At 38.8% G+C, this 12,533-nt stretch overlaps 1 protein-coding gene across 2 annotated transcripts in view; it reads left to right on the plus strand.

Annotated features, from left to right (window-relative positions):
* The window catches only part of kif20bb (kinesin family member 20Bb), an 87,201-nt gene that overhangs the window by 32,158 nt on the left and 42,510 nt on the right, over nucleotides 1-12,533 (plus strand). For both annotated transcript variants that reach the window (XM_048550618.2, XM_048550620.2), the window contains exons 15-17: nucleotides 1,053-1,194; nucleotides 4,325-4,532; nucleotides 11,494-11,549. In XM_048550618.2, coding sequence (XP_048406575.2) covers nucleotides 1,053-1,194; nucleotides 4,325-4,532; nucleotides 11,494-11,549 — 406 coding nt within the window. The remainder of the gene's footprint in view (nucleotides 1-1,052; nucleotides 1,195-4,324; nucleotides 4,533-11,493; nucleotides 11,550-12,533) is intronic.

Consider the following 12,533-nt stretch of genomic DNA (forward strand, 5'->3'; position numbering starts at 1 on the left):
AACACAAGAATATTCTCACTTTTTAAAAATGAAATGGGCACTACTAGAAAATGGAAGTGATAATCCATTGTGTATAACTATTATTGTAGCATGTTAGAGTTCTTGTACTATTTTGAACAATTCCATTGCCTATAGTGGCACCTGCTTATGTCTTCCCCTGATGCACCTTCCATCACCACAATCCGCATTTCATCATTCCTCCAACTAAAACATAATATACTACCGAACAAACTTCAACCCCCTTCTATTTTTGCTTATTTACTCACTCTCCTGGCATTTTTCATGATTCTGGATCTCCACAGCCTTCCTTTGCGAATGTGGAATATTTAACATGCTCATTCACTACCTAACCAGGATCCCATATATCTTGATTCCCTTGTTTTGGAATAGTGATTCCCTTGTTTCCATTATGCTAATATTCTAGCAGATCCCTCTACACTGGTTAACTAACCTGCATTTAGTTTGTCCAATTTGTATAAAAATCGGTGTGGTCTGTCTGCAAAATATAAACAAGAATTATGAATGCTCACCATTGTGACCTATTCGACATTTGACCTTCCATAAGTTTCAATGGAATGGTGCAAGTTTCAAGAACAGCACCTGTTTTCTTAAGGCCATTTCCAGACTTTTTATCAGTAATTCTAAGCTTTAACCAAGTCCTAATTTTATAATGTTTCATACTTTCAAAACCTGGTTTGGGTACGTATCACTATATTTAAAAAATAATTCAAACCTCATTCATAGCTATTTGCGACTTTTTTTTTGTTTAATGTCTTGATTGCTGTCTGCCTACTTTTTTTAAATGTTTCATTTCTCTTTTTTAAAAAAATAAGTCCTGCTCCTCCATAAGATTTTCTCCCACTTCCAGATGCCTGTGTACCTCCCTAATTTTCACACGTTCAGAGTGCAGGCCCTCACTTAACCTATTTTATGTTCTTTGTAGCGCATTATTGCTCTCTCAGTTTTGAGCATTTTCCATTTGCTGCCCACCCTCATAGATTTCCAACATCTTGAGTATCCAATGAATTCATTTAACCTTTTTTAATATGTAGAGAAAAAGAAGAAAATCGGTTAACTGAGGACAGAATTGAACAGCGCAATGAAATCTTTAAAAATTTGGTCAAGGCATGTGTTGCTATTGACCAGAATGAAGATTCCATTACTGAAGTCAATGCTGAACTAGATGGCAATCCGGTATGTAGTGTTTTCTTTCACTTATTTTCAACTGAAAATATGTGCTGTAGAGAGTCTTCTGTGCTGTATATTGGTTAAATAGTTTCCACAAATCCAAAATACTCTTGCTTATTGGGACCTAATGTTCAACTTTATCCAAATCTGTTTTGTTTAATCATTTCAACTGGCTCATCTAGCAGTTTTTGAGAGTTGTCCTTGATCTTGTTAAATGATTTGTCTAATTGCCTGTTCCTGACACATTCCAATATAAAGTGCGGTGAAGCTATTAATGATGACATGTGCGTTCTAGTGTTACTGCTTCTTGTTGCGAGCAATTAGATAATCAAAGAATTATAGAATCCCTCTGTGTGGAAGCCCACTCAGTCCACACCAACCCAGTGGAAGAGTATCCCACCCCACCCATGTAATCCTGAATTTTCCCATGGCTGACCCAACTAGCCCACACATCCCTGTACACAATAGGCAATTTAGCATGGCTAATCCACCTAACCTGCGCATCTTTGGACTGTGGGAAGAAACCAGAGCACCTAGAGGAAGCCCATGCAGACATGTGCATACTCCAGACATTTGCCCAAGGATGGAATTGAACCCAGGCCCTGACGAAATAAGTAACCAGTGAGCCGCCATCAAATAGATAAAAGGTGGCAAAGCAGCATATGGGATGCAATGCGGCATTGGGTACGGCATTGAAGAACTGGATGTAGCGCTGGAAGTACGCAGGACACTACTTAAGGGATAGACGGAGTTTTGTGCATTTGTTTTGGACACATGAGGCATAGGGGCATATTGCTTTGGAGAGTTTATAAAGGAAACTTGCAAAAATGTTATCAGGGCTTGAAAATTGCAGGTATGTATAAAGATTGGCTCAGTTAGGGTTGTTTCCTTCAGACAGTGGAAGGTGAGGGGCAACTTATTTGAGGTGTACAAAACAATGAGGATAGGCAAGACTGCAAAGATGTATTCTGGAACACAGGTTACTGGGAACAAGAGGGTAGTAGATGTGTGGAATTTGCTGTCTAGTTCAGCTGGTCACATGGAAACCCTCAAAAGGAACTTTAAGCTGCATCTAAAGTGTTGTAACTTACAAGGTTTACAGACTAGGCGCTTGTAAGTGGAATTAGTATGTGGCTAGTTTACTCAGCTAGGGGCAGACACTATAGGCTGAATCGTCTCCTGTGCTGTAAGTTTTTTGTATGGTTCTAAATTCTCCTGAGGGTTTAATAAAAAAAGGGTATGTTCTTGCATTCAAATCTCAGGCATATTCATCGCAATGCAGACGTGCACAAAAGCAAAGCAGGAAGGAGTTTACAATCAAAGGACAAATTTAAAATTCAAAAATATGCACATGAATTCATGAGTCTGTGAAACCAATGCCTAGTGAAGTGGAGCTGGAGGAACACAGGTAGTGGGAACTGCAGATGCTGGAGAATCCAAGATAAAGTGTGAAGCTGGATGAACACAAAAGGTCAAGCAGCATCTTGGGAGCACCAAAGCTGACGTTTTGGGCCTGGACCCTTCATCAGACTGATGAAGGTTCTAGGCTGGAGGAACACAGCAGGCTGGCCAGTATCAGGACCAAGAAAGCTGACATTTTGGGTCAGGACCCTTCAGAAATTCTGAATGTTATCAGAAAAATGCTGCTTGCCAGACTAAAACATGGCTTCAGACAAAGTACCAATTAAACTATTTTTCAGGACCAGCAGATTTAGTTGTAAAACAGTATTCCTGGATTAGTTAGTTTCAAATTAAATGAGAGTTCCTATCATTTTGATTATGGATATTGTTGCTTATGTGAGGTGACTGTTGAGTCATTAGCACCACTTCAGGGATCATCTGTTGAAAGCTCCCGCTTTGTTCACTCTCTCAGCTGGGGAAACCTCTCATCTGCTGGTCCTAAGTAAGGCCCACATAATGCAAGAGTATGATTATTTGAAGTAGTATTTTTCTTTTGTTCTTTTAATGTGTTGCTTGAATATCTGAGGGGAAAAAAAGGTAGCACGTTTGCACCCTATGATATGGGGTTGCCATGTTTTCGTCCAGCAAATTTTATTTAACAAACAAGAGGTGTAGCGTTCAAAACAATTTAAGATCTCCCCATGTTGGGTGAATGAGATATTGTTGCTGCCACTATATTGGTTTTCCACACAGTTTATCAGACTTCTTCACACTGTGTGTGCATGCAGACAGATTGTGTACTGCAGGACAGGCTTCCAGTACGTTGTATGACATATTTCACGGACATTTGTGTGTGCCTTTGGTTAATTGGGTGGCAGATAAGGCACATTCTGGAGGTTACGAAGGGAAAAAGAAATCAGGCCATGGCTAACCCACCTAACCTGCACATTCCTAAACACTATGAGCAATTTCCGGTTGCAGGAGATTGGTTGTGGGGAGGTGTCTGGGTGTGATGCTCCTTTGAGGGTCAGTGTAGCCTTAATGGGCTGAATGACCTGTTTCTATGCTGCGGGGATTTTGATTCTATCCTGCCACTGCTAATGATCTTCAGATATTCACTCCAAATTTTCAACTCTTCTAATAACTGCAATGTTGTATTGTATTTAGGACATCGTGTAATGATGATCTCCTCAGCCACGAGCATGTATTTGACTGGGAAAGAGCTGAAAAATATTTATTCAAGTACCATTTCAATTCCTCACCATTTGTTTGCTGGTAACTGTGTGAAGGTCAATGTTTGTCTTTTTTTTCCCCCCAGTAGCCTCCAGAATGTGCATTGTCTGCTACTTACTTAATTATAAAAGGCACACTGATTTTTGTCTTTTTTAAAAATTATCAGTCCATCTTGATTTAGGGACAGTTGAATGAAGGTAACTGACTTTTTGGGGTTATTGTATGTAAAACTGGCAGATTTGAGGTCTGGAAACAAAAGGCAGAAGATTCCACTGGCTACTAACTTAATCATGTGCACCTCCATTCCATTGGATGGATTTTGGTCACAAAATGGGCAAAGTTAATTTAATTTTCAAATGTGAACAATTAAATCCTGAGTTTTTAGCCAGCACATTAACATCATATGCACGTTTAATAGACATTTAGTGTCTGAAAAAATTACATTTTCTAATCCAGTGATTTGCAACTGTAATTCTGCAATCTTTCTACTTTTCCAAAACAGGAGAGTTTGTTTAAAACTAAAGTTGTAAAATGCATCAACTTGTTGGAACCAGATGTAGCTGAAATTAAGAAACAAGCTGAAATGATTCATCACCATCTAGCAACTGCTCCCGAAACTCAGGAAGCAATTATGCTTCTGGAAGCTAATTTGGCTTGTGTCACTCAACAGCTTAACCAAACACAAGAAACACTGAAGAAGAAAACTTTTGGTAAGTTTTTTTTTAGGCAAAACAAAATTGCACTATAATAAAGCATTTTGATGTTGATCTATTTTGCAGGATTCTACAGACTGAACTTTAGAAACATTTGTTACTAGTAAATAAGACAACTTTTTTAGGACAAAAACAGTGCAGAATAGGAAAGTTGAAAGGAATCCTTGAGCGATTCTACAATGAAGGCAGGCGGTTTCCTCTGAAGTCACAAATATGAAGATTATATTGCCTATGTGGTGCAGAAGAACTGGACAGAAACTTGGAAAAAGGGGTTGGAGAAAGATCTAGTAATCCTGGTCAATTTTAGGACCAAAGATAAGAGCAACAAAAGCAAGGTGGACCTAATGAGGAAATACCTACAGTTTGAGACTAAATCTTAAAATGTACCTCATGAACACGGTGGAATTAATGCCTCAACTGCATGCTAATCAGTGTAAGAATAGGCATGTCAAAAGGTTATTGCTTGGGTGAAAGTTTGGTGTGGGAATGAAAGAGTTTGCATGGATCAACACCATCATAATATCGGTGGAGAAATTGCAAGTTGGTAATTTGTAAATAATTGGGGATTTTGAAAATGCATATTTTTCCAATATATAAAGTGAGGTATTAATATTTGGGAACATTAGGAACCAGAAGATAAAGCAGTTTAGGACAGGATAAATAAACTGAAATGGTACGTTTTTTTGTTCCATTTTGGAGGTTATATTTGAATTGGGAATCTCTTCCTTTAACTTGCTGCGACAGTCTTCTTTGTGTTTCCAGAAATTTCTAGTTTCTGAAACACTATGATGGCGCACTTATCAACCATATGTGTTATAAGCAATGCTAATATGTCAGCAAGTTACTGCCTAGATAGTCATCCTTTTACCGGTTTCTTGCTATAATAATAGAACAGATTAAGACAATAATGGGGTCTTTTAGAACTCATATATTTCTATGCTGTATACTTTGTGTCAATTGTGTAAACGGACGGTGTATAACATCCACATTTGAAGATTTGTTGTAAATAGGCTACAAAAAAAAACTTAAGTTATATGGTTGGGCATAAAGGGGATGGAAGAAACATAATGTACGGAAGTCAATCTCTCTTTTTCTTTTTTCTTTAATTTTTCATGGGTTGTAGGCATTGCTGGCAAGGCCAACATTTGTTTACATCCATAATTGCAGTTGAAGGCGGCTATGAGCTGTCATCTTAGCTGTTGCGGTTGGGTTTGAGGGTAGGAAGGTGCACCAGCTGTATTCTTGGGAAGATTTGGGATTTTGATCTCCTGATTGGAGGAAGTGATGTAACTTTAAGTCCAGATGGTGCGCAGCTTGGAGGGAAACCAAACTTTTTGGACATACTACATAATGCTCCCCCTACCTGGTGGAGGAAGTTAATGCTGAAGATATTAGATGGGCCTTTGTTTCAGGTTGATGATATTAAGCTTCTTGTGTTTGTTGGAGCTGCATCTATTTAGGTAAATGGTGAATACTGATTTTGTGCCTTTCTTCTTTGTCTTGGATTGTGTACAAGTTGCAACATAAATTCCCCACTGCAGAATTCCCAATCTCTGTCCTTTTGTGGCTTAGAATTTTATGGCTGGTGAGTTCATATTTTTGCAAATGGTCAATCTCTTGAGGATTTTCATACTAGTGGACTCATTGGTTATGATATTGAGTGTCAAGGGCAGATTTTAGGTTGCGTCTCTAAATAGAACAAGTCATTGACTGGCAATTTGGTTGGCTTGCCGGTTTTCAGCCCAAACCTCCATTTAAACAGGTCTTGCTGCATATGGACTCTCACTGACTACTTCAGTATTTGACTTGCAAATGATGCTGAACACTGGTTGCGCAGTGATCGTTCCTAATTCTGACCTTGTGACGGAGGCAAGGACACAAACAAATGAAAATTTAGACTGAGAACACTACTCCGAGGAACTGCCGCACCAATGTCCTAGGGCTAACATGATTTCAGCCACAAGCACAAATATATATCTCCAGTACTAGGTATAACTCCAACCAATAATGAGCTTTCTACTGATTTACTGTTGATTTCAATTTTGCCAGCACTCCTTGATTCTACACATTGTCAAATGCTGCCTTGTGTTCATGGCAGCATGTCTTTGGGTAGGGAAAATGGAAAGAAATCATTATTTTAAATGGAAAGAGAGTACTAAGAAGGTCTATATTAGAGTTGTGCTAGAGGGAGAACCAAACCAGTCAGTTAGCAGTGTTTGTTCATAATTCATACCACAAAATACCAGGTGAACCCATCTCCAATAAGAGACCACCTTCTCATCTTCCCTGAGCATTCAATGGCTTTACCTCACTTGTTCTTCACCCCCCCCCACTATTAATATTGAATTGAACTGAACTGCACTCGCCAAATACATTCAGCAGGTCAGAGGTTAGGTGTACTGCATCATGTAACTCTTACCTCCTGACTCCCCAGATCTCTCTAACATCTACAACATATGAGCCTGGATGAATAGCTCTAACAACACTCGCAGTTTGAGAGCATTGAAGGCATATCCATAAATCTGAGTAGCAGAAGTGCACCATGTACAAGACATACATTCAACATCACTTTCCAAACCCACTATCGGTATCTAGAAGGATAAAGTCAACTAATATGTTGGACAACCAACTGCAAGTTCCCTCCAAGCCACCTACTATCCTGACCTGAAAATACATCACTGTACCTTCACTGTCAGTGGATCAAATCCTATAATTCATTCAACAGTGGCATTGTGGATCTACTTACAGCACATGGACTGCAACAGTTCAAGAAGCAGCTCACCACCACCTTAACAACCGTGAGGGATGGACTGTAAAATAATTATTAATTAGTTCCTTACTGCAAAAGATTTTGCATCTAATAATGTTCAAACTTTTTTTTCTTTGGGCTCTCTCAGCCTTGTATGTGATAAATCTAACCAAATGATGAGAAAAGATAGGGGAAAAAAATGGGGTTAAAGGTTCTAATTGGGGGAAAGTCCAATATTACTAGGCTGAGAAGTGGATGGGAAGCTGATACTTAAAGGCAACTTGGTTTCAGAGCAATTGGGATTATTCAAGGAGGAGATTTCATTATCACTGGCAAGTGATTAGAGTAAATGATCCAATGAAGAAAAAGTGGCATCTTGCTAAATTTTAGAGCTCAGTGAATAACAAGGTGCTTAGATGTGAACTAACTTAGTAAACTTGTGTCAGGTACAAATTAATACTGAAAATACTCTATAACAGTACAGAAAATGCAAGGTTAAAATTTAAAGAGCTTAAGCAATGAAAAATGCTGGTAAATAAAATCAAAATATTGTAAATGCATAACTAGGGAGAGGATATTTAAGGAACGTTTAAAGCCTACTGGGGACTAAAAAGTGGAGAATGTGTGTAGGATCTCAAACATATTGTGGCAGTCTTTATGCAAGAGGGCTTGTGGTATGATTAAGGAGAGGAAAAGTGTAAAATATTTGCGATAAATATTGCAAGATGGGAAGTATTAAGGGTTTGTTGTCTTTCAATAGTGAAAAAGCACCAGATCCAGTTGGCACTTATCTTAGGATATTAAAATAGTGGGCAGGGATTATTGAGGCTTCAGCCATCATATTTCAGTCATCCATGGTAGTGAACTAAAGGGAATGACTGACAATGAGCATCATTATAACGGTAGTATTCTGGTCACGTCACTGGGTGAGTGATCCAGTACTCCAGGCTAAGGCTTGGGAGGGTGAGTTCAAATCTCACTGTGGCAAATAACAAAGTGTGGAGCTGGGCAAACACAGCAGGCCAAGCAGCATTTTAGGAGCACAAAAGCTGACGTTTCGGGCCTAGACCCTTCATCATTTTGTGCTCCTAAGGTGCTGCTTGGCCTGTTATGTTCGTTCAGCTCTACACTTTGTTATCACGGATTCTCCAGCATCTGCAGTTCCCATTATCTCACTGTGGCAGTTGATGAGATTTGAATTCCATAATATCTGGAATTAAAAAGCTCGCTTCATTATGACTATTTCATTAATGTTTGTTTCTTTTCTTATTTGTTTAAGGATAGAAATTTGTCTCACTCACCAAGTCTGTCTGTGTACCTCCTGACCAAAAGCAATGAGGTTGATTGTCTGAAATGACCTGTTTAAAGACTTTGTAGCTGTTTGATGCAAAGTAATGCAATTGAACAGACCAACAGATAGTGACTGAAGTATCTCTAAAGGGAAGCGCAGCCCTATTGGTCCTGCAAGGTCCTTTCTGTGGGTTTCTTTCAAAATTGGAAGAGTTGCCCTGCAGACCAGCTCAGCAACAACCTGACATTGTTGGTCTATGAGGTGGAATTCCATTGAGTGTGACTCTATAATCCCAGATGCCACCATTAACATCCTTGGGCGTTTTCTGTTCCACCGGCAGGACAGACTTGCTAGAGGTGGTGTTTAGACCTGGATGGCCTCAACAGTAACAGTGGGCCACTTGAAATCTAATGGCATTAGGTCACCTGATAACTACCACCAACAATTTCACCTTGGCTAAATCAGTGCATGTTGAATGTCACTTGGAAGAAACACCTGACGATGGCAAAAGTATTGAATGTACTCTTGTTGGGGAACTTTAATGTCAATTGCTAAGAGTGGTTTGGAGCATCACTCCATACTAAATTAGCTGAGTCTTGAAGGACATAACTGCTGGACTGATTCTGCAGCGAGTGATGAAGGAACAACCAGAAGGAAAAGGCTACTTGACTTCATCTTTGCTGGTCTACCTGCTGCAGATATGTCTGAAAATGATGTTGGTAGGAGTGGCCACAGTGCAAATACCACCTTCATATTGAGGATACCTTCCATGTTGTGTGGCAATACCACTGTGCTAAATGTATAGACTTAGCTCATAGCACCACTGATACCCAGTGGTAAGTAGCTAGTTCTATCAGCAGCAGCAGGATTGTGTTAGACAATCTATAACCTCTTGACCTAGCATATCTCCCACATTACCACTACCATCAAGTCTGAAAATCAACTATGGATCAATGGAAATTATTTTATAAATGCTAAAGGGCAAATATAAAAGCAGAGCTGACTAAACTGAATTTGCAAATTTAGTTTCAAGGAAAGGTCAATAGAGGTGAAGTGGAAAAAGTTTAAGGGACTATTTCAGAATTAACCGAATGAACTAATTGCAACAAGCAAGTGAGATTCTAAGGGACCAAGCCACTATCTTCTAGTTGACTGACCTAGAACTGTATCATAGTCTTAGATTAAAGAGCACATACCTACCACTTGCATTTGTACAGTTAAGACGAATGGTCGTTTTTTGTTTTTTTTATATAAATAACCTGTCCAAATAATTTAATGAGGGAAACATTAGGGTGCAAGTGAAAGTTAGCCAGAAACACAAGCAGTTTATTTTAGAAAATTAAAGGTCATTGTGTGGGCTTTTGGATTTTTTTTCTTTACTGATCACCTAGGTCGACGAAAACAGAAATCAAGTCCAGAAAGTATGGCTTGGCAATCATTAACCCTATAGTCTCTTTCGAAAGCTAGGTTTCTAGCAATTAAAGGCCATAAACCCCATAATTCTTATTCCCCCTAAAACTTTTCTGCTTTCTTGTTTCAATGAAAATTATTTGACATGCTGTAAATAGCAGAACAACCACATCATACATTAAGTCCATTCCCCCCCCCCCGCCCCCCCAAGAAACCACATGGTGAAAACTTTTCTTAATCCAGCAAGTGTCCCAACGCTTCCATGTCTTCCTGTATCAGTCCACGAATACAAGTATATTCTTTGAACATCCCCATCATGTTCATTGGTGTTACCATTGTTGAATGTTGCACTATTGACTAGAAACTGAACTGGACCAACTGTCTAAATACTATTAATGTATCATTTAGGTCAGAGGCTTTGAATTCTACATCAAATAGTTCACCTCCTGGCTGCCCAAAACTTATCCACAAGACCGGAAAATGATAAAATACTTTTCACTTGCACAGATAACTGCAGCTGCAACAATAATCAAAAACCTTAACACACCACTCAGACCCAAGCCGCAATGTGTGCCATATATCATGCATCTTCCAATCCAATGATCTAACTTCTGTGTTCAAGGACTGAAGCCATAGATCTGTGGGAACACCAGTAGCTGAAACTTCCTTTTTTAGATGCACATCATCCTAATTTGGAGATTTATTGCTGTTGTTTCACTATTGCTGAGACAATTTACTACCTTTCAAACATTATTCTGTGGGTGTACCTGCACCAGATGAACAACAGCTGTTTCAAAAAAGCGACTCCCTTCCTTTCTTGGCCAGTTAGGGATGGTTACCAAATCCTGGCCTTGCCATCAACCCCCAAATCCTATGAAAGTACTGGTTTTACAAATGTGAGACACTGGGTTAGAAAACAAAAGGACGCTTTTGAACAAGACAAATTTTGAGAAGCTGATAGTAACGTGATCATTTTGATTGTTATAATGAGGATTTTAATTGTAGATTTATTAACTAAATTTAACTTTCCCAATTGACATGGTGGTGTTTGTGTGTGACTTTAGCTTTAATCTGGACTTGGCTGGATGAAAGTCAGCATATTCCATGACTTGAGTGACTAATGGCAAATGGCAACATCTTCTAGCTTTTGCATCCACTGGCCTTCGCAGTTCAGCAAAATATTTTTGCCCTGGTTCAGTAATGTTAAATGTCAATGCACATTTGTGCTGACCAGTATATTGTTGTTCTGTAACATCAGTTGAATGCACTGCATGTCTGGCACATGCATTGGCAGTGGTGAGATCTACCTCAGTCAGGTGGTTGGAAGTTAGCTCACTACTATTGAAGGGATCATAAAAATGAATTGCCAGCCTATAACTTGTTTTTGTAACATCCTTGATATTTAATATGATCAAATGCTATCCTTTAGTACTTCTCCAATTTAAAAAGTCAAACTGCCTTTTACTGTTTGAACTGTTGTAAAGATTTACAATGTTTTCAATTTTCAGAATTGGAGACACTTGAAAAATTGACTGAAGCTGCAAAATTGAAGCAAACATCTAAGGTGACTACTTTTAACACTCGGACAGTTCAGCATCTGCCATTTTTGACTGCTTTTCATTTTATCTTTGAATATTCAAATTTACAGTTTTGACATAATTATTGAAAACGACTTGAGTCAAACTTTTAAAAAGGCTGCAATATATTTCATTACTCTAGAGAGTATGGACAATGGTGAGCTAGTCATATGTTGCGTGAATCTGTAAACTCTTCTAACTCTTCTGTTTTAAATATTTTTTTGACCACAGATTATTCTTGCAGTATACCATTTTATTTTTCACTTAAGCTAAAGTTCATTAGCAAATTAACATTTCTAATTGCTGTACCATTTCATTAATTTTTCAGATATGATTTTAATTTGAAAGGGACTTGCTGTTATGATGGCAAATGAAACAGCCATTGCACAATAAACAAAATCCCAGGGATTTGGTTTAGTACTTTTTTTTTTTGTTTTTATTTGAAGGATGCAATTCCGACAATAAGGACATTAAAAGTTCGGCGAATTAGGCCATTCAGCCAGTCAAGTCTGTTCTGACATTCTCTAGTTTTCTCCATAACTCTTGATCCCCTTACTAATCAAGAACCGGTTTATATCTGTCTGAAATACACTAAGACTTGGCTTTGACAGCCTTCTGTGGCAATGAGTTCATCAGAGTCGCTACCCTTGGCTAAAGAAATTTCCTCATCTCTGTACTAAAATGCTGCCATCTTCTCTGAGGCTGTGTCTTTGGGTCTTAACCTTTCCTACTCCTATCTCCATGTCCGTTCAATACAGGCCTCTCCATATTCTGTCCATTTCAAGGAGATGCCGTCCCACCTTTTCTAAACTCCCGAGTACCAATGCACAGAGTCCTCAGCTATTCCTCGTATGATGAACCCTTTGTCCCTAGGATCATTCTGGACCCCTTACAGGGCCAACACATCCTTCCTTAAATATTAAGCCCAAAACTGCTCTCAATGTTCCAAATGTGGTCTGACCAGAGTCTTA

Source organism: Stegostoma tigrinum, chromosome 20 (genome assembly GCF_030684315.1).
Source record: "Stegostoma tigrinum isolate sSteTig4 chromosome 20, sSteTig4.hap1, whole genome shotgun sequence".
Lineage (NCBI taxonomy): Eukaryota > Metazoa > Chordata > Chondrichthyes > Orectolobiformes > Stegostomatidae > Stegostoma > Stegostoma tigrinum.